This window comes from Taudactylus pleione, unplaced genomic scaffold (assembly GCF_031769625.1).
Source record: "Taudactylus pleione unplaced genomic scaffold, aTauple2 ptg000520l, whole genome shotgun sequence".
Lineage (NCBI taxonomy): Eukaryota > Metazoa > Chordata > Amphibia > Anura > Myobatrachidae > Taudactylus > Taudactylus pleione.
In genome coordinates this window covers 8,857,753-8,876,785 of record NW_028284922.1, presented here as the reverse complement: position 1 = coordinate 8,876,785, position 19,033 = coordinate 8,857,753, and the positions used below count along the sequence as shown (strand labels likewise).

General features: G+C 42.7%; 1 protein-coding gene across 2 annotated transcripts in view; it reads left to right on the top strand.

The window, feature by feature from the left end:
* The window catches only part of LOC148501331 (uncharacterized), a 276,950-nt gene that overhangs the window by 232,818 nt on the left and 25,099 nt on the right, over positions 1-19,033 (top strand). For both annotated transcript variants that reach the window (XM_088450639.1, XM_088450638.1), the window contains 2 exons: positions 9,637-9,738; positions 15,021-15,148. In XM_088450639.1, the coding sequence (XP_088306765.1) occupies positions 9,637-9,738; positions 15,021-15,148 (230 nt within the window). The remainder of the gene's footprint in view (positions 1-9,636; positions 9,739-15,020; positions 15,149-19,033) is intronic.

Below are 19,033 nucleotides of genomic sequence, written 5' to 3'. Positions count from 1 at the left end.
CAGGATTCTACAAATGTGGAAGATGTAGCGCATGTAAAAAAAACAAAAGTGTCACCACTAAACCTACATGTAACATCATATCACATACTACAAAGAAAGTTTTCAAAATAAAGCACAAAATATCATGTGACTCAAAGGGAATAATCTACCTACTATCTTGCCCTTGTGGGTACCAATATGTAGGGAAGACAATACGTAAATTGTCCATACGAATAAATGAACATCTGAACAACATTAAAAACAATAAGGAGAACCACAGTGTCTCCAAGCATTTCCAGGAAAAGCACGATAGCGATCCCTCCAAACTGTCTTTTGTGGGTCCAAAGCAAATAAAAATTCCATGGAGAGGAGGGAATCTTAATGATATTCTGCTAAAAGAGGAAACAAAGTTGATTTTTGAATTAGGTACATTACAGCCTAGGGGCCTTAATATTGATTTTGACTTGGCACCTTTCCTGAAAACTTGAGGATGAACTCAGATCATTGACCTCTAAACTATCAGAGGTATCTCCTTTATACTAAACTAGGAGCCCATCTGTAGTTATTTATGTGTTTGTGATGTCCGATGTTATATGTATCTTCCTTGTTATTTTCCTTTATTTTATTTTTAATTTTTATTTTCTTTTTGTTTTTTATTTTCTTTTATATATATATTTTTTATTTATTTTAATTTTATTTTCAGTATTATTATCAATCCACCTATACTCTTGACTAACATGAATTTGGAAAATAACTTTGAATTATCACGGTTTTCATTTTGATCAAATATGGACGTCCATTGTATCCTATTGAGAGTAGGAACAAATGTGATGAATACTATCAAAGGGACTCCCTTAAAAGACGGACAACATAAAACTGCACGTGGCCATCTTGGTTCCTGGCAACTCCCAAACGGGAAGTGACGATATCGGAGGGAACGTACACAGATGACCACGCGGGAGAACCAGGTGATCGGCGCATCCTGACTGAACAGGAAGTGATGGTGAAGCCTGGACCACATGGATCAGAGGTGCAGAACGAATGGCCAGACGAAAAACAAAGAGATAACCGGATATGACGTAACCGGATGTGACGGCCCGCCGACCGGAAGTACACGTAGTACGGCTGGGCGGAGAGCGACAATCAAGCAGGTATATAAGGCGGCAGAAGTGAGACCCACACACCATCCTGAGGAAGCCTAATGACAGGTGAAACGCGTTGATGACAGTGGAGGGGGACCTGGACGTTATACTGCAGTTTATCAGGTACCCTTTAGTTTGCCGGCAAACTTTTCAACTGATCGCCCCCTGCTTGGATTTAATTTTTGGACTACATCTGTTGAATTAAAGACATTTCACTACCAAAGGAAACTTCCTGGATATTGATCCTGAATAGGGACCAGAATAATTCGCTATTTAGCGTGTCTGCATCCCCCTTTTTTATTCTATTTTATTTTATTTTATTTCTCTACTCTATATGTTAGTATGTCCTACAGTTCTATGTTATCTGTTACGTGTTGTAAGTCAGTGTTTTTTAAATAGTTAGCATGATCAATAAACCTGCATTATAATTATCACTGCTTATTTCATTTATTTAGTATCTATAGGATGCGCTAGAGGTTTTTCTTTTATCCACTATATCTATCAGGGAGGGTGAGCCCCCTTTTTTCCTTCCTCTAAAAGCGATACCTATAGGATCTGTAAATATTAGCGCTACCTTCATTTTTTGTTTTTTTTCCCGATCACATGACCTCAGTTAGATGACGTACGTTTCGCCTTCACAAAGGCTTGTTCACATCCAGTAAAGTGTGATGTGTCAGATCTCATTTAAATACCCTAAATTGGTTCAATCTAATAAATTGAGGAATCATTGATTGAATAAATGGCCCTGGTATCCAAATAGAACATAATTAATAACTCTCTTCGGTTAAAATAATTTAAAGGCTCCAAACAGATAACATCACGTATATATTCCTGATGATAAAAAGGGGAATATGCACATAAATAATATTTCATAGTAAATTATATATAATTGAATGATTATATGGAAAGTGAGATTATAGACTCCCAATATTGAAAATTATAGCAGTGCAATTATGTTAAAAAATTATATTTAATAAAAAATGCAAAATGCAAAAAACAAAAAAACAAAAAAACAAAATTATTATGCCAATTAAAAAGAAAAATGATAATTAATAATAATACAACTACCAGTACTAGAATTATGACATAACTCAGCAAACTAGTGTTTGGAGATTACTAGACAGTTAGAACTTATGATACCCTACAGATATCACTAATTATTATTGGTATAATCATAATGAACGTAAATAACTGAACTAAAAATTATTATAAGACAGATATAGGTAATTGTAATGGAAGAAAAATAGGAGGACTTTAATCTGAGGTAGAGCAGCAAGGAAAAAGGGGGAAAAAGATGTATGTGGAGGTGTAGGTTGATGATGTGGAAAGTACCATTGTTTACGCATCCTCCATACACTATAATGAAATGCATGGATGCATATACCTCCATGTACATATACATATTCACACATATATATGTGTGTGTATCTATAAGGCATAAAGGATATATATGGAAGTAGGTAAGGAGCTCTATGGAGTGTCGGAAATTAGAGGAATTAACTAAAGTTGATGTATTCATTCAATCCTCCCAGTGTAAGGGTTCCCAGTTTAAAAGGTCCACTGACTTTCTCTTCTGAGCAGCTCCTTTGTAAGGTCTCCACCTCATATGCCAAGTTTAACCTCTTCTAGGCCAAAGGCTTTAAAGTTTTTTAGATTCCCCTTGTGGGTGTAGTGAAAATGCCTAGCCACAGACGTAAGTTTTTTCATCCTTATTAAATCTTGCGGGGCATTTCTAATAGTGCCAATGTGCTCCAGGATTCTCTCTTTGAGCATCCTGGTTGTCATTCCCAAGTACCTCATGGCACCTTCACATGTAATACAATAAACCACTCCTTTAGTTCTACAGTTTATGTAGTTTTTAATCTGAGTGGTCTTGTCATATTTGTCGATCACTTGTTTCTTTTTGGTCATGTAAGGGCAAGCTTTACATGATCCACAAGGATATGAACCTTTTATCGGAGGTGGTTGTGGCTTAATGCGTCTGCTTGGGTGAGATTATCCCGTAGATTTTGAGATCGTCTCCAACTCATTGAAACATTGTCACCAAGGGTAGATGCTAAGTCCCTGGCCAGATGTAAAATGTGCCAGTGTTTCTGGATGATGTTCTTTATAGCTTTCCATTTGTGACAATAGTTTCCCATGAATCTGATGTTCTCCTTTGGATTGATTTCAGTTATGCGTTTGTTTGAGAAGATGAGATCATCTCTGTTGATTCTCATAGTGGATTTCAATGCCTTTTTGATAGATCTATTACTATATCCCCTTTCCTTGAGTCTGGATGACAGTATCTCACTTTGTTGTTTAAAGATTTTTGGATCAGAGCAGTTCCTATGAAGATGAAGAAATTCACCTTTGGGGATATTCTCCACTGTTGGTGGAAAATGTGAACTAGTTTGGTGCAACACACTATTGGTGGCGGTATCCTTCCTGAATAGTTCTGTTTCCAAAGACCCATCGAGTTCTTATAAATTTTAAGATCAAAAAAAGTGATCATCGTGTTACTGATCTTATATGTCAATTTAAGATTAAATATATTTGCATTCAAGTGTCGGATGAAATCGACAAGGAGTCTTTCTTCGCCATCCCAGATAACCAAAATATCGTCTATGTAGCGATGCCATGCGATGATGTCATTGGTATAGTGTTCATTGATGTAATTGAACACATGTTCGCATTCCCACCAACCTAAGTAGATGTTTGCATACGTCGGTGCACAAGCCACGCCCATCGCAGTTCCTCTGGTCTGCAAGAAAAATTTATCCTCAAAGGTAAAGAAATTGTAATGTAATATGAAATGCAATAATTCAAGTATAAACTCCTGAAAATCATTATGGTCTTCCATGTTCTGAAAGTATCACACTGCTTCTAATCCCCGGGAATGATTAATGCTGGTATAAAGAGATTCAACATCCAGACTAACTAACAATTGTCCTTCCTCCAGGTGTATATCATTTAACTTTCTGAGAATATCAGAAGTATCTTTTGTGTATGATGGGAGTTCTAGGACAAAATGTCTCAAGTGTAAGTCTATGAAAGTACTGGCTTTTTCAGACAGGCTTCCTATGCCTGAAACTATTGGTCTACCTGGTGGTGTTTTATGGTTCTTATGGCCTTTCGGTAAAAGGTAGAATGTCGCCAATCTGGGATGTTCTACCTGAAGGTAAATATGTTCAGATTTGGATATAGTGCCATTGATGAAAGCCCTATTAACCATATCCATGTAAAGATTTTTGAACACCTTCGTAGGATTCAATAGTATTTGTTGGTAACAATTCTTGTCCAGCAACTGTCTATACGCCTCCTTGGTATAGTCCTCCTTTGGCCAGATTACAATATTGCTCCCTTTATCAGAGGGCTTTATCACCACATCCTGCCATTCCTTGATGTATTTACGGGCTTCTCTTTCCTCTTTTTTGAGGTTGTCTGTTTTTTTATGAAAGCATCTATTTTGATGTAATTTATCTAAATCTTGAGAAATCAAATTCATAAAAATACCCACCTCCGGGCATATTGTTTCGGAGGGGAAAAAGGTGGATTTATTCTTACACTGTGGTCTTTGTTGTGGTGTGGGGCATGTTTGTTGTGCTTCCTCTTGCAGTTCTTCAAGAGCTTGTAAGGCTGATGCCTCCATTTTGGCCAGTGAATCTTGGGAGGCAAAGGAGTCTTGTTCTTTTGTTGAGAAAATTTTTTTTAGCAAAAGTTGCAACCAAATAATTTGAGATCTTTTTCCCATCCAAAGCGGTTGAAATTAGACATTGGGGAGAAGGATAGACCTCTACTGAGGACATCTGTCTCAGTATGGGTTAAAATGTGATCTGATAGATTGATAATCTGAAGATTATCAGTTACTTCTTTGGCTGGTTCCTGGTGCTGTACCTGCTGAGCGAGAGGTTGTCACATTTTTACTTTCCTCTTTTTGATCGATCTCCTAGTCCTCCTCTGTTGCCCCTGTATCCTCCTCGGGTTCCTTGTGGATTCCCTAAAAAAAGTGGTGTATACGAAGTGGAAGGATTAAGGGTGTTATTAATGCCCCATTCCTCTCCTGAGGATTTGAGTTCTGAGGAGGTATAACCCTCTCCTGGTTCTCTATGGGTGGGCCGTCTATTCGGTATCTTCCACCAAAAAATATGTCCGGTTGCGAAATCCTTTTTGTCCCTAGAGAATTTATTCTTTTTCCTCTCAGTATGATCCTCTCATAATTTTCTAGGTCCTTTTAGTTCTGTTCAAAAACCTTTTGAAATTGATTATCTGTTTCCCACTGTTCCAAACGTTTCCCTATGGTTTCAATCTCATTTTGACATTCCTCCAAAACTAGGTTGTCACGTTTTAGGAGTATATTTATCAGCTCCGCTGAGCATTTCAGGAGGGTAGAGTCCCATTCCTTTTTTAGGGAGTCAGAGAAAAGTGGAAAAGCCAGAAAGACATTTGGTCTTAGACCTCTGGGACATATTTTATGTTTTTGATCATTTTCTAATGTGGTCAGATCCCACCCTATTCTTAATTGTTTTTGAAGTAGGGTCTTTAGTCTCTGAAAATCATTGTCCCAGTTACAGGTAGATTCCTCATTTGACACTTCACTTGGGAAAATATCGTTGAGGTCTCCCAGAAGTTTTCTCCTAGTGGTTAATTAATTTTTTAGGCTGAAATTCGACATATTAGTAGGCCACAGAAGGTTGTGTAATAATACTTATTTCAAAAATAGAGAAAAACAATTAAGACCCACTAATTGTCCGTGCCAAAACTCCTAGAGACTGAGATGAGACTCAGTAAAATGAAAAGTGGAAGGTTATATTGGTTGGAGTTTGCACAGGACTAGACAAACAAAAAGGGGGGGATTATTATAATGCAGAGTTTGTTACCACCAACGTGCCTATTACGACAAAGTGGTGTGGTAGAAGATGATTCAAAAGGCCAACTAATTAGAATTTGTAGCACCAGAAATTGGTAATTGACTTATAGAGTTGGCGGTGCACCCCAGAGTCAGAGTGAATAGATATATAGGTATGGAGAAAAGAAGACTCTTTTTTGGGGGCACTAAATATGTATATTGTAATTTTAAAATTTAACTTTCAATAAGTATAGAACTAAAATAAGTATACATACATAGACAATAACAACATATAGATATGAATGATGGTTGCCAGAAAGGAAACCTAAAGGGACATACACTCATAAGTAAGAACAATAGTGAAAAATATCTGGATGAAGGCGAATATATAAGAAAAAGAAGGTTATTGGTCCCTTAGTAGTCTTGTAATAATGCACCTATAAGAGGGATATTACAATTTGATTAATTGCGTAACAATTTGGTGTACGGATAAGTACAATTGATCTCTATATCATATACTATAGAATAATCCTAAAAACGGCATATACACATAGAAAGTACAGTATTTATTCTGCTCCAATAAAACCCTAAGCATGCAGGGTTATATATATAAAGACAAACACGTCCTGTCATAATACATATAAGAAATATAATATAGGTCAGATAGCTCCTTGCAATAATTTATATCCAATTATAATATATTGGATAAATAGCATCACAACACCAGTAGAACTCATTAGTAATTTTTGGATGACTTAGTATATACAATAATGTGCATCCCTTCCCTAAAGATCGGAACATATGTGATGAATTGTCACCTAAAAATAACGGCAAGTTAGATAATGCAATATCAAGAATAATAAAATGTACTTGCAGCACAAACAAATAGTCCGTGAGGCGATACAATAGAATGTGAGAAAAATAGGGACCCAGGATCTGTCTCCCCCACTTCTGCTGTCGCCACGTCTTGTGAAGTCAGGGGACATGGGATGAGAGAGTGGGGTTGGCAGCTGGTGGTAAGGAAGGGGTATGGGCACTTCTGCTGTCAGTGTGCGCAAACCCTGGCTATCCCGATATTGAGAAACATTGCAGGACATACAGAACCGGTCAGCTGATGAGAGAGTGCGAAAAAAGATGTAACGTACAGCACATAAGCCAACTTGTGAATCTTGTAAGGGTGCCATTTACGTGTAGACAAAGTTCTCAAAATGGCCATACGACTAACCCCACATTCACTAGACAGACGATGAGTGCTAAGTTGTGGACTCTTTGAAAATGATGCCAACACAGCAGTTGTTGTTGCTTCATCTGTAACGGTTTCTTTAAATTTGGCAAGGAGTTTGGCAACTGCGCTGTGAGTAATGGGTGGCCTATTTGGGTGGTGATGGTTGAAATCACTTGCAAAAGCATGTGTGCTTCATTCTCCAGATATTAAGACAATCTCAACATGTTCTGTTTGTATTAGGGCCATTGTCATTAATGTCACAACCTACAAAAGAAAACTCAGTTAAAACTCAAGAATGAATAAAGATATGTTAAAACGAAAACACCATTGTTTATCTTATGACATTCTGCATCTGTTTAATATGTCACATGACTACATTCCAATTTAAAAAAAAATTGAGTTACATCCAAGATGGTCGATTTCAAGATGACCACCATACTGGTGACATACCCTAAAAAGTTTGTTCTCACTCCCATGTCATTTGTGTAGACACTGATTAATATTTCCTTACTCATTTCGAAGGTATAAGGGTGTTTCCACACTTATGGACCACCCTTGTGTATATATATATATATATATATATATATATATATATGCACCTTCTGTAACACCCCGTACACCAACTGCTCACTGAGTGAAAGTGTGTCACCTCCCAAACAGCCACGACAGTGCATAAAAAGAGCACTGAGGTTGAAGACAAATTGGGAGTTCACAGAATCTTGAGTAGAGTGTAAGGTTGCCCATGGTGTTTGCTATGTGTGAGTCTGACATTTCATACTCTAAAATCAATATAATTAATAGAGAGCAGCCTCCTTTCACCATTTCACAACCATTTAGAAGTGTGAGGATAAGTAGAAATAATAATGATTTAGACAGAAACATTGAGGATGCTACTTTGGAATCTGCTAATGTGCAACTGGATTAGGGGGATAATTGTGGATCTGACAATAAAAATTATGAAAGTGTTGGACTTGAACAAGATCATGAGGATGATTTTGATTGTGTCCAAGAAATGTCACCATCAGTGGGACCACCGGATGCATGGCCGTAACTAGGGTGGTGCGACCTGTACCATGGCACAGGTCATCACAGGGCAGGGGGTGCTGTTCAGGCCTGTCAATTTTTCTGTTTATTATCATTCTCACTTGTAGCTTCCTCTTATTTTTTCCCCAGCATCACCCGGCCTCCCTATCTTTTCCCTGGCCCTTCCCCATGAGGCCATAGCCCTTTTTCAGGTGCACTATCTTATGTCCATATTTAAAAAAATGGGGAGGGGGCGCCAATGCTCTCTCTGGCACAGGGCACCAAAAAGTCTAGTCACGGTTCTGACTGGATTCCCATGAAAAGTGCATTATTATGCTTGGACAAAAGATGAAAAATCTACATCTTGGGTTAATTTACTAAGACAGGAGTTCTATTTTAGAAGTGATGTTGCCCATAGCAACCAATCAGATCCTACTTCTCATTTATCTAGCACCTTCTAGAAGATAATACCTGGAATCTGATTGGTTGCTATCGGCAACATCACTTCTTAAATAGAACTCCCATCTTTGTAAATTTACCCCCTTGTGTGTAGGAATATTTTACCCCAACCCAGACAACATTGTCAAGTCATCTGTAAGTAGTTAGAGGGATGTTAGCTATCTAGACACCTCCTCCATATCAATCCGTTTGCAGTTCATTCAAGTGGTTTATAAAAAGTAGGAAAATCATGTATAGTATCATGTACAAGTAGTCCAACATCCTCTACCAGCAGCATGGATAGACACCTCATGCAAACTTTTCTGCCAACGTCTTCATCATCCACCTACTCAATTGGATGTAGATCTGTTGCATCCAATTGGCAAATGCAAACTGACTCACCTAATGCATTCCATGAATCCCAAGAAGAATGCTTGTCTGCTGGGGATGTGGCTGCTGGGGCTGAAATGTCATTACAGATGGGAACTAAGTAGTTTTAAAATCATTATATTTAAATTTACAAGCGTGTTCCATAATGATTGGTGTTGAAGAAATATTAAGCATGCTTAAAATTAAGTGACCACTGGCACTAGCACTGTAACTGGGTGTTACGTTGTCCTGTGCCGGCCTCGCCCCCCAAGCGCATGACTTCATGACGTAAGGGGTGCAAAGACATTTATACATTTTTTTTGCATGCAGGATAAATACTGGCTGCTTTTGCATGTGGCCCACAAATGCTGGCAGCTTTATTTTTACACTGCAATTTAGATTTAAATTTGGGGGCAATCCTCCCAAATCTACATCTCTCTGCACATTTTACACCTGTTCCACCTGCAGTGCAGCATGGTTTTACCAAGGTGCAAGTTACCTGCTTTTATTTGCTTTACTCCCAACTTAGATTCACCCTTAAAAAAGATGATGGTGATGATGATAATAATAATAATAATAATAATAATAATAATAATAATAATAATAAACAGCTGCTCATGTTTAAATTTCAGGTGTGTCTGTTCAACATTCTTTTCGATGACCTGGAAAGAGAACAAAACTCTATTTTTACTGAGATTTTAAATAGGATTACCCAGTTGCTTGACAACTACAAGGTTGGTGCACATATATTTTAATCATGCCCCTGTTTAATAAAAATACATTTTGGCTGATATTGGGTATACATTTCTTCTTATTTAATATATTCCTCAACATGTAAACCAAAAGAGTATATTATGCCCATGGCAAATACTGTGAGTATTGTCACTTCACAACAGGTAGCACCAGAACACCAAAGAGCATTATAATGGTACATCACACATTCTGTACACACTGCACGATCCGGTGTATGACAGCGCGATTTATGTGCAACTGCAACGCTTCATTTATTGCATTTTTTATATAGGATATAAATGTCACCCAAATGAAAACGTGGGTTATTCCTTGTAAATCCACACCTGCAAATATTGTATAATGAATGATCTCACCAGGAATAATAATGTCTTGTGCTCAATAGTATCGAACTCCGTGGAGCTTCATATCCTGAATGACAGCATCATGTGGAATTCAAATATATATTGTAAGTCCACATCCAAGTGAATATAGGAGCGTGCAGGTGTCGGAGGAGGCTGATGTGCCCGAAGAGATGGGGTAAAGCGGCTACCTTGCAAAGAGGTGAAGATGTTCCAGCCACGTCTCGATCCTGGCCTCCACTCCGACTACCAGCGTGTGTCCACCGGGGTCGCAGGTCTTGCGTCTCGGAATGCAATAGTATAGCAGGTGCTCAGATAGATATATGTTATCCCAACAGGTCTAAATGTTATCCTCTAACGTGTTTCGCTCCACAGGTCTGGGGCTTTATCAAAGAGTCATGAATATATGATGTATACAATAAATCGTTTCAATCCGTGTCAGAGCAATTTATCATACAATATATCATATAGTGTGTACTCAGCTTAAGTAGAACATATATTCACTCTTCCTCTGACCTGCACAGTGCTCTCTGCTCTGCTCTACAGTGAGCAATTAAGCAGACAGGCTCTTTCCACTCCAGTGCTGCAGCAACTCCCACCGCTGAGGGCCAGGGACAATCTTCTTTCTCTGCTACTGAAAGGAAAGGGGCCAATGTGTTTTATTTTGTTCTTTGGGGGCCACTGTTTTAGTGGGTTTTATTTCTATGGGAGCCATTGTTATTGTATTTATTCTATGGGGGTCACTGTTATTGTGCTTTTTATTTTTCTGTGATGGCGGTTATTGTTGTATTTTTTTCTGTGGGGACCACTGTTGTATTTTTTTTTTCTGTGATTGTGTTTCTTCTGTAGGGGCCACTGTTATTGTGTTTATTTCAGTTGGGGTTATTGTGACGGGGCTATTGTGTTTGTGTTTTGTGTTTTATTTCTACTAATTTGAACAGAAATAATAGCGAATATCAACATATATTAAATATTTAATATTTAAAAAATAATAATAATGGTGTGCCTTGGCAGTTTACATTTTTTTTTAGTGTGCCGTGAATTGAAAAAAGTTGAAAATCACTGGATTAGCTACTGTTGGAAAATTAGAAAAGGCATTTATAAATGATTGTGGTGAATGTAAAGATTTGCTGCTAATACGAAGGGGTATCGTAAAGTGTTGATTATCACCATGAAGTTTTTGAGATATCGGTATGTAATTTGATCAACATAATCATTGATCCTTATGTGCATGATGTTGTAAATTACAGCTACTTTTGTCAACTTGTTTCGTTACTGGAGCTGGTAGATGTCAGAAACCTGCATGATGGACAAAATTGAAGCCCACAGTGTTATTAAGTTCATCCACTTGAAGAGTAATATTGCCTGCCAAATGCATGATGAAATGGTGACTGTTTATGGTGATGAAAGTCCATCATATGACACTGTTGTGAGGTGGAAAAGGAACTTTCAAACTGGACACATGTCCCTCTCAGATGAGCCTCAATCCGGGAAACCCTCAATCATGGATGATCTTGACACGGTGGAGGCTCCTGTCCTCGAAGACAGACAAACACGTGATCATGAAAGCAGTTGGTCTTAGTTATGGAAGTGTGTGGAAGATTATGCATGTCTAAAGTATCTTCACGATGGGTTCCCTTCTTGCTGACCCCATTTCATAAGCATACTCAATGTGAACTTTTGCAGCAGATGTTGACTCTGTTGAAGCAAGATGAAGATAATTTCTTTGCATGTCTCATGACTATGGATGAATGCTGGGACTACCCAGGGCCGGCCCGCCCATTACGCCGACTACGCATGTGCGTAGGGCGCCAGCCAGCAGAGGGCGCTCAATCCCCAGCGCGGCCAAACTTATACAGGAACCCTCCCGCCGCCACACTCCTTCCTGTCCCCCCCCGCCACACTCCTTCCCGCCTTCTACCCGCGGCCGCCGCAGGGAGGCTTCATTTGCCGGGTGCCCGCTGAGATTTTACCAGCAGGTGCCCGGCTCCCCGCAGCGGCAGCCAGAGCTCACTCCTGAGTTCCAGCTAGGCTTCCCCCACGGGCACTATGTGAGAGATGTCATGACGTCTCTCCCATAGTTATGAGGAGCGGCGGACGGCAGCGGAAGGAGGATCGGGGCTTAAGGTAAGTATTTTTTTTGTGTGTGTGTGTTGCGCGGCACTCTTACAGGGGACATTACTACAGGGGCTACTGGGGGCACTACTACAGGGGCTACTGGGGGCACTTTTACAGGGGCTACTGGGGGCACTTTTACAGGGGCTACTGGGGGCACTATTACAGGGGCTACTGGGGGCACTATTACAGGGGCTACTGGGGGCACTACTACAGGGGCTACTGGGGACACTATTACAGGGGTTACTGGGGCACTATTACAGGGGCTACTGGGGCACTACTACAGGGGCTACTGGGGACACTATTACAGGGGCTACTGGGCGCATTATTACAGGGGCATTACTACTGGGAGCAATTTTACAGGGGGCATTACTACTGGGGCACTATTACAGGGGCATTACTACTGGGGGCACTAATACAGGGAGCATTACTTTTGGGGGCACTACAACAGGGGGCATTACTACTGGGGCCACTACTAATGGGGGCATTGCAGAAGGGGCACCACTACTGGGGGCACTGCAGAAGGGGTACCACTGCTGTGGGCATTATGTGTAAGTGTCACTACTGCTGTAGGCATTGTACAAGGGTCACTACTACTGTGGGCATTGTATTAGGGGTACTGGCATTGTATTAGGGGCACTACTACTGTGGGCATTGTATTAGGGGCTCTACTACTGTGGCCATTGTGTATAAGGGGCACTAATGTTGGCATTGTGTAAAAGGGGCACTACTGTGTGTCAGAACATAAATAAGGGACACTACTATGTGGTGTAATGTGAATCGGACACTGTGTGCGGTGTAATGTGAATAAGATTGTGCTACTGTGTGGTGTAGTTTGAATTGGGAATACTATTGTGTGACCACACCCCTTTCTATTGAGCCCTTTCCTTTAGCATGCCTCCCAACCATCCCTATTTTGGTGACAAAGTGTCCCAGATGAGGGGGGGGAATGGTGAATATGCTGTATGCAGCATCTATTGACTGGAGAAAGAGACTTAGAGCATGCCCAGCAGCTCCAAGAGCACTGGGCATGTACCCAGCATGATTGGCGCTCGTGATTATGGCTTTTCCCATGAGACCACACCACTTTCTTTTGTCGGGTGCACGCACCTTCAGCGTGTGCAAATTCAGCCAGTGGGCGCCAAAATGTATCTTCGATTACCAAAAATATTAGGCTCGGGTCGGCCCTGGGTCTACCTGTACGATCTGGAGACCAAAGAAATGAGCAAGGAGTGGAAACACTCCTCCACCCGCCCTCCCGAAAAGGCTAAGTTGCAGACCACCCATTTAGGTAGTAAACTCGCCCATATTAAATAGCTTCTCAGAAACTATCCATATGCTGTGAGGACTGAGCCAGAAAACCTGTCCTGCTACAGCATACAGTGGTTTCATCTGTTCTTTGTGAAACAAGTTCTGTCTGTATTTAGAAAAATGGTGCAGAAGATCTGTCTTAGTGACCCTTTTGACTTTCTGAGCTCCTATTCCCTTTATCTTATAGCGGCTTATTTACCAGTATTCTCCAATAACTTTAAAATATAGCAGCCCATATTGTTGCATTTTGTGACATGAAGACTTTTTCTTTCACTGCTATTTATTAGGGTGCTAGAGCCAGAGCTTCTTCTATCACTATACTGGGTTCAGTCCCAGCCGACTGCACCACTGAATGGCCTTGCATGCGCATAGAGAAAACATGGTAAAGAGGGAGGGGAGGAGCTCCAGCCCACCAAGGAGGAATCAGAAGTTGTCTTTCTGACCAGGCCTTCTCCAGGGGTAAAATCAGGATAATAGCATTGAAAGATGGCATTAGCTAGTAGAGCATACTTGCCTACCCTCCCAATTTGGTCGGGAGCCTCCCGAAAATCAAGTACCGCTCCCGGCCCCCCGGAAAGGCAGGCAAGTCTCCCGGCCCCGGCGATGTGTCCGCACCCCCCCCCTCGATTGTAAGTAAAAACACCGACAGCGGGGGAGCCGGTGACGCATTTTGCGCTGAATCGCGTCATCATGGCTCCGCCCCGGCTGCACAATGCCATTAATCACGGCATTGTGAAAAGGGGGCAGAGCCATGATGACGCGATCGCGCTGTCATGCCCCCATGCTCCGCCCCCAACAACGCGTCAGCTGCCAGGCCCCACCCCCTTTGGCCGCGTCACGCCCCCAGCTATGTAAGCCCAACAGCTCCCTCCTGGAAGGAGGGATCTAAATGTCAGCAAGCCTGTAGTAAAGAGAGGATCCAAAAAGCTTTTGGAGCTTTTTAAATAGCCTCATATCTCAAGCCCTATAAAGCACTATGGGGACAGCTGCTGTGAGTGCTGTTCTACAGAACACAGGTAATATACAGGCTTGCCTGCCCTCCCGATTTGGCCGGGAGCCTCCTGATTTTCGGGTGCCACTCCCGGCCCCCCGGAAAGGCAGGCAAGCCTCCCGAAAGTCTCCGACCCTCACTACCTCCCACCCGAAAAAACTAGAAACCCCCGTCAGCGGGAGGGACCGGTGAGGCGATTCGCGCTGAATTGCGGCATCATCATGGCCCCGCCCCCTGCTTCATAACGTCAAAAATAACGGCATTGTGAAGAGGGGGCGGAGCCACGATGACGCGATCATGTGGCCCCACCACCGGCTCCGCCCCAATGTGAAACAAAATGACCGCCCTGCCCCCGGCTCCACCCCCAATGGCCGCCCCCGCCCCCGCTGTTAGCTGACAATCAGTTCCCTCCCGGAAGGCTGGAGCTGATTGTTGGCAAGTATGAGGTAATATCTATGGTATACTGTATATGTATATGCAAATTTATGCTAATTTTATTTGTTTACAGATCAGAGCAATAGAACAGTATACTGGAGAGCTAAACACCTTGTTACATAATCTGGACAGTAAAACTACAGTTTCATCAAACTTTGTGGAAGGAGTCATTGAGGAGGTCCTGGCCGATGCACTGAAGTGGTAAGTCTGAGTACTGACTGTACAAATGTTTAATAACTTGTGTTGTAAAATTCATATTTCTGGAAAGTTTAGTTTGCAAAATGGGAAAACCATGGCGGCATGGCCAGACACCATGGCATTATCTTCTGTGACCTAATGGGCCTGTGCACTTACACACATTTGGACAAATAAGTAAATATGATAACAGCCTATAGCCTAACTCTATGGCTACTCAGAATGGCCACGGGAATTGAGATAACGGAGCCACTTTTACTGCGCATGAGATCACAGTCCCCGAAAATGGTTGAGACTCTTCTGCGTTCTTTGCCACCACTTCCCATTACATCTCCCAAAAGCACCCAGACTGCCAATCACATTGTGTGTAAAAAGTTGCTGCGATCAACTACTGTAACGTACCTTTATGCATGCACAGTGTGACTTAGACACACGCGCAGTTTACCAATAATCTCTCAACTGCATAATTATGGGCATTACATCCATCTCTGAATCAAGGGCTGGGCCTCAATGATGTGATTTTTAGCTCCACATCCCCGTGCCTCCCACCTCGAACTCCTTTTCATGATTTTCCGGAGGTGAAAATAATAAGTATGTATGTACAATATATGCCAAAACCTATGTAACAGATGAGGATTTTGTACTTATGACTCTTTATGCTTAAAGAGGCTAAACAAGGGAGGGAGGGGGCGTGCAAGCATTGGCCAAAAACTACAAGAGCAATCTCACGCAATAGCGGCTCATGCAGATCACAACAACAATGTGTATGCACCTGTACGGAGGCGTGTAACCTGTGAGGACTCAACCCCTGGCAGGGGCGGATTGGGATGGAAAACCAGCCCGGGAAATTTCTGGAAGCGGCCCTAATGGGGAAGGGGTCTGTTGAGGGGGCGAGGTTTGTCAAGAGGCAGGTGGTGGGATACTCCCTCCTCAGAGGGACATTTTCTGAGTTAGATGCAGTGGTGGCTTTCCTTGCGTTTCTTGCTGCAGTTGTGTAGGCAACTTAATGCTAATGCAGCTACAGAGTCCTTCCCTGGTGTACATCTGTGCGTCGGAATGTGCAAGACTGAGACAACCACTTTTAATGTCTACAGATGCTGCAATCATGCTTTGTGCATTTTTAGACCCCCCCATCAGTCGCACTGTTGACGTAAGTTACAGCATCATTCATGTCTCTGTACACAACCACTATCAACAAAATGCCTGGGTCACTCTAATAACACCCTCACTCTATGTTACATCTGCATCTGGTTAGGTACAGTACACCAAACACATTTTTGATATACTTCTTCATGCATGCATCAGAATCTGTACTGTGACTCTGTACGAACATAACACATTAGCAACCACAGGAAAAAACAGCACACACATTGGCTCCCACATCAGTATGACAGAAATGAACACCACATCCATGAATGGAATATTTAAGTGAACAGATAGGGACCTGTGGGCCACCTAGGCCCCCAGAAACTATAGGAATTTTGATAGTGTGAAATAAATTTTAGATATCTTTAACATTCCTGTCACCAGTTGAGACTCAAATGTTCGGCCACTTAAAAATAACTTTCTGCTCGTATTAATATATCACCCTCTTCAAAGGGTAAATTGTGCTGATCTTATCCTGTAAGGAGGGGAGAAGTGGAAGACCGGGGAGGAGGAGGAGTGTGGCAGTTGGACAATGTGTTGTGGGAGTAGATGGGAGACATATGGGATGGGGAGACAATGGGAGACATACACACAAAGAGGGGAAACAGAGTAGCTCAAATGTAGGTTGCTGACAGAAAGACTAACATAAAAATGGTGACAAACACATAGGAAGAGTGACGTTAATGACAGAGGATGAGACAAACATGGAGGGTGACGTAATAGAAACATAGAATTTGGCGGCAGGTAAGAACCACTTGGCCCCTCTAGTCTGCCCTAAGCACATGGACACGTACACACAAGGGTTAATTATTTTTTATCAGAAGCCAGTTAACCAACCAGTGTATTTTTGGATTGTGGGAGGAAATCGGAGTACCCATAGGAAACCCACGCAAGCACAGGGAGAATATACCACACCGTTTAGGGCTCTTGTGGGAATTGTACCCATGACCTCAGTGCTCCACACATTCCTGGCAGTGCCCATCTCCTACACTCGCAACACATTCCTGGCAGTGCCCATCTCCTACACTCCCCTCACTACACTCCTTCTAATGCCCATCTCCTGTATTCCCCTCAAACCTCTGGTAATGCCCATCTCCTACTGTATATACACCTCACACTCCTGATAGTGTGCATTCCTGTAACCCTTACCTCACCCACACACCTGGTAGTGCCCATGTACTTACCCCCCCATGCCCACTCCTGGTCATGCCTATCTTCTACATACCCCCACATATACACTCCTGGTAGTGCTTATCTTTTACATACCACTCCCCCCTCCCCCACACATACACGTGGTAGTGCCCATATTCTGCATAACCCGCCTACACACACACTCCTGGTGGTGGCCATCTACTGTATGCACCCTCCCCGAACTTGGTAGTGCCCACATTCTGCATATCTCCCCCTACACACACTCGCGCTCTCTCTCCTGGTGGTGGCCATCTTCTGCATTCACCCCCCCTTCACACACACCCACACACATCTGGTAGTGCCCATGCCCCCTACACACACTCGCGCTCTCTCTCTCTCCTGGTGGTGGCCATCTTCTGCATACACCCCGCCACACACACAGACACACCCCTGGTAGTGCCCATACCCGCCCTACACATGCACTCTCTCTCTCCCCTGGTGGTGGCCATCTTCTGCATACACCCCCCCCCCACACACACACACACACACAGACACACACCTGGTAGTGCCCATACCCCCCATACACACACTCTCTCTCCTGGTGGTGGCCATCTTCTGCATACCCCCTACACACACCTGACAGTGCCCTTACCCCCCCCCTATACACACACACACAATATGCCATTCCTAAAGCAATGCATTCATTGTTCATCTGTTCTTGATCTCTGTAAAGATTTTCTTTTTTCGTTCCGATTTCCGACACACTCTCTCTCCCCTGGTGGTGGCCATCTTCTGCATGCACCGCCCACACACCTGGTAGTGCCCATATTCTTCCCCCCTACACACATACACTCTCTCTCTCTCACCTGGTGATGCCATCTTTTGCATAAACCCCCCCACACACACACCTGGTAGTGCCCAAACCTCCCCTCTACACACACACACACACACACACACACACACACACACACACACACACACACACACACACACACACACACACACACACACATTCTCTCTCCCCTGGTGGTGGCCATCTTCTGCATACACCCCCCCTACACACACACACACACACACACACAAACAGTAGTGTCCATATTCTGCACCCCCCACACACCTTCCCACCTGGTGGGGGCCATTTTCTCCTGGGTCTGGATTGGAATGGGTTGAAAAATAATCTTCATAATTCAGCTCCACCGAGAGCCCGCCCCGCCTCCAATACTTGTGGCCACTCCCCCTCCCATGCTGACTGTACTGGCTCCGTGCACAGGGGGGAAGAGGGTCTGATGACCTTATGTGTAACTGAAGCCAGGGGTTTGTCAGAGAGAGCAGAGGGCAGCTGTCAGTACATAATCATGTGCTTCATAGTATTGTTATACTATGAAGCTCATGGTTGTATACTGCCGGTTGCCCTGCCCCCTCTATCTGACAAATCCCTAGCTCAGTTACACATAATGACATCTTAGTGCATCAGTGTGACGGAACGTGGTGCGGCATCATTGTTGCTAGGGTGCTCACCAATCTTAGGAAAGCATCTGTCCGCCCCCAATGCCCCTCCTCCCGGCAAAGCTACTGACCTGTCGTGCCTCTGTCACTCATGCATTCGACTGGTCC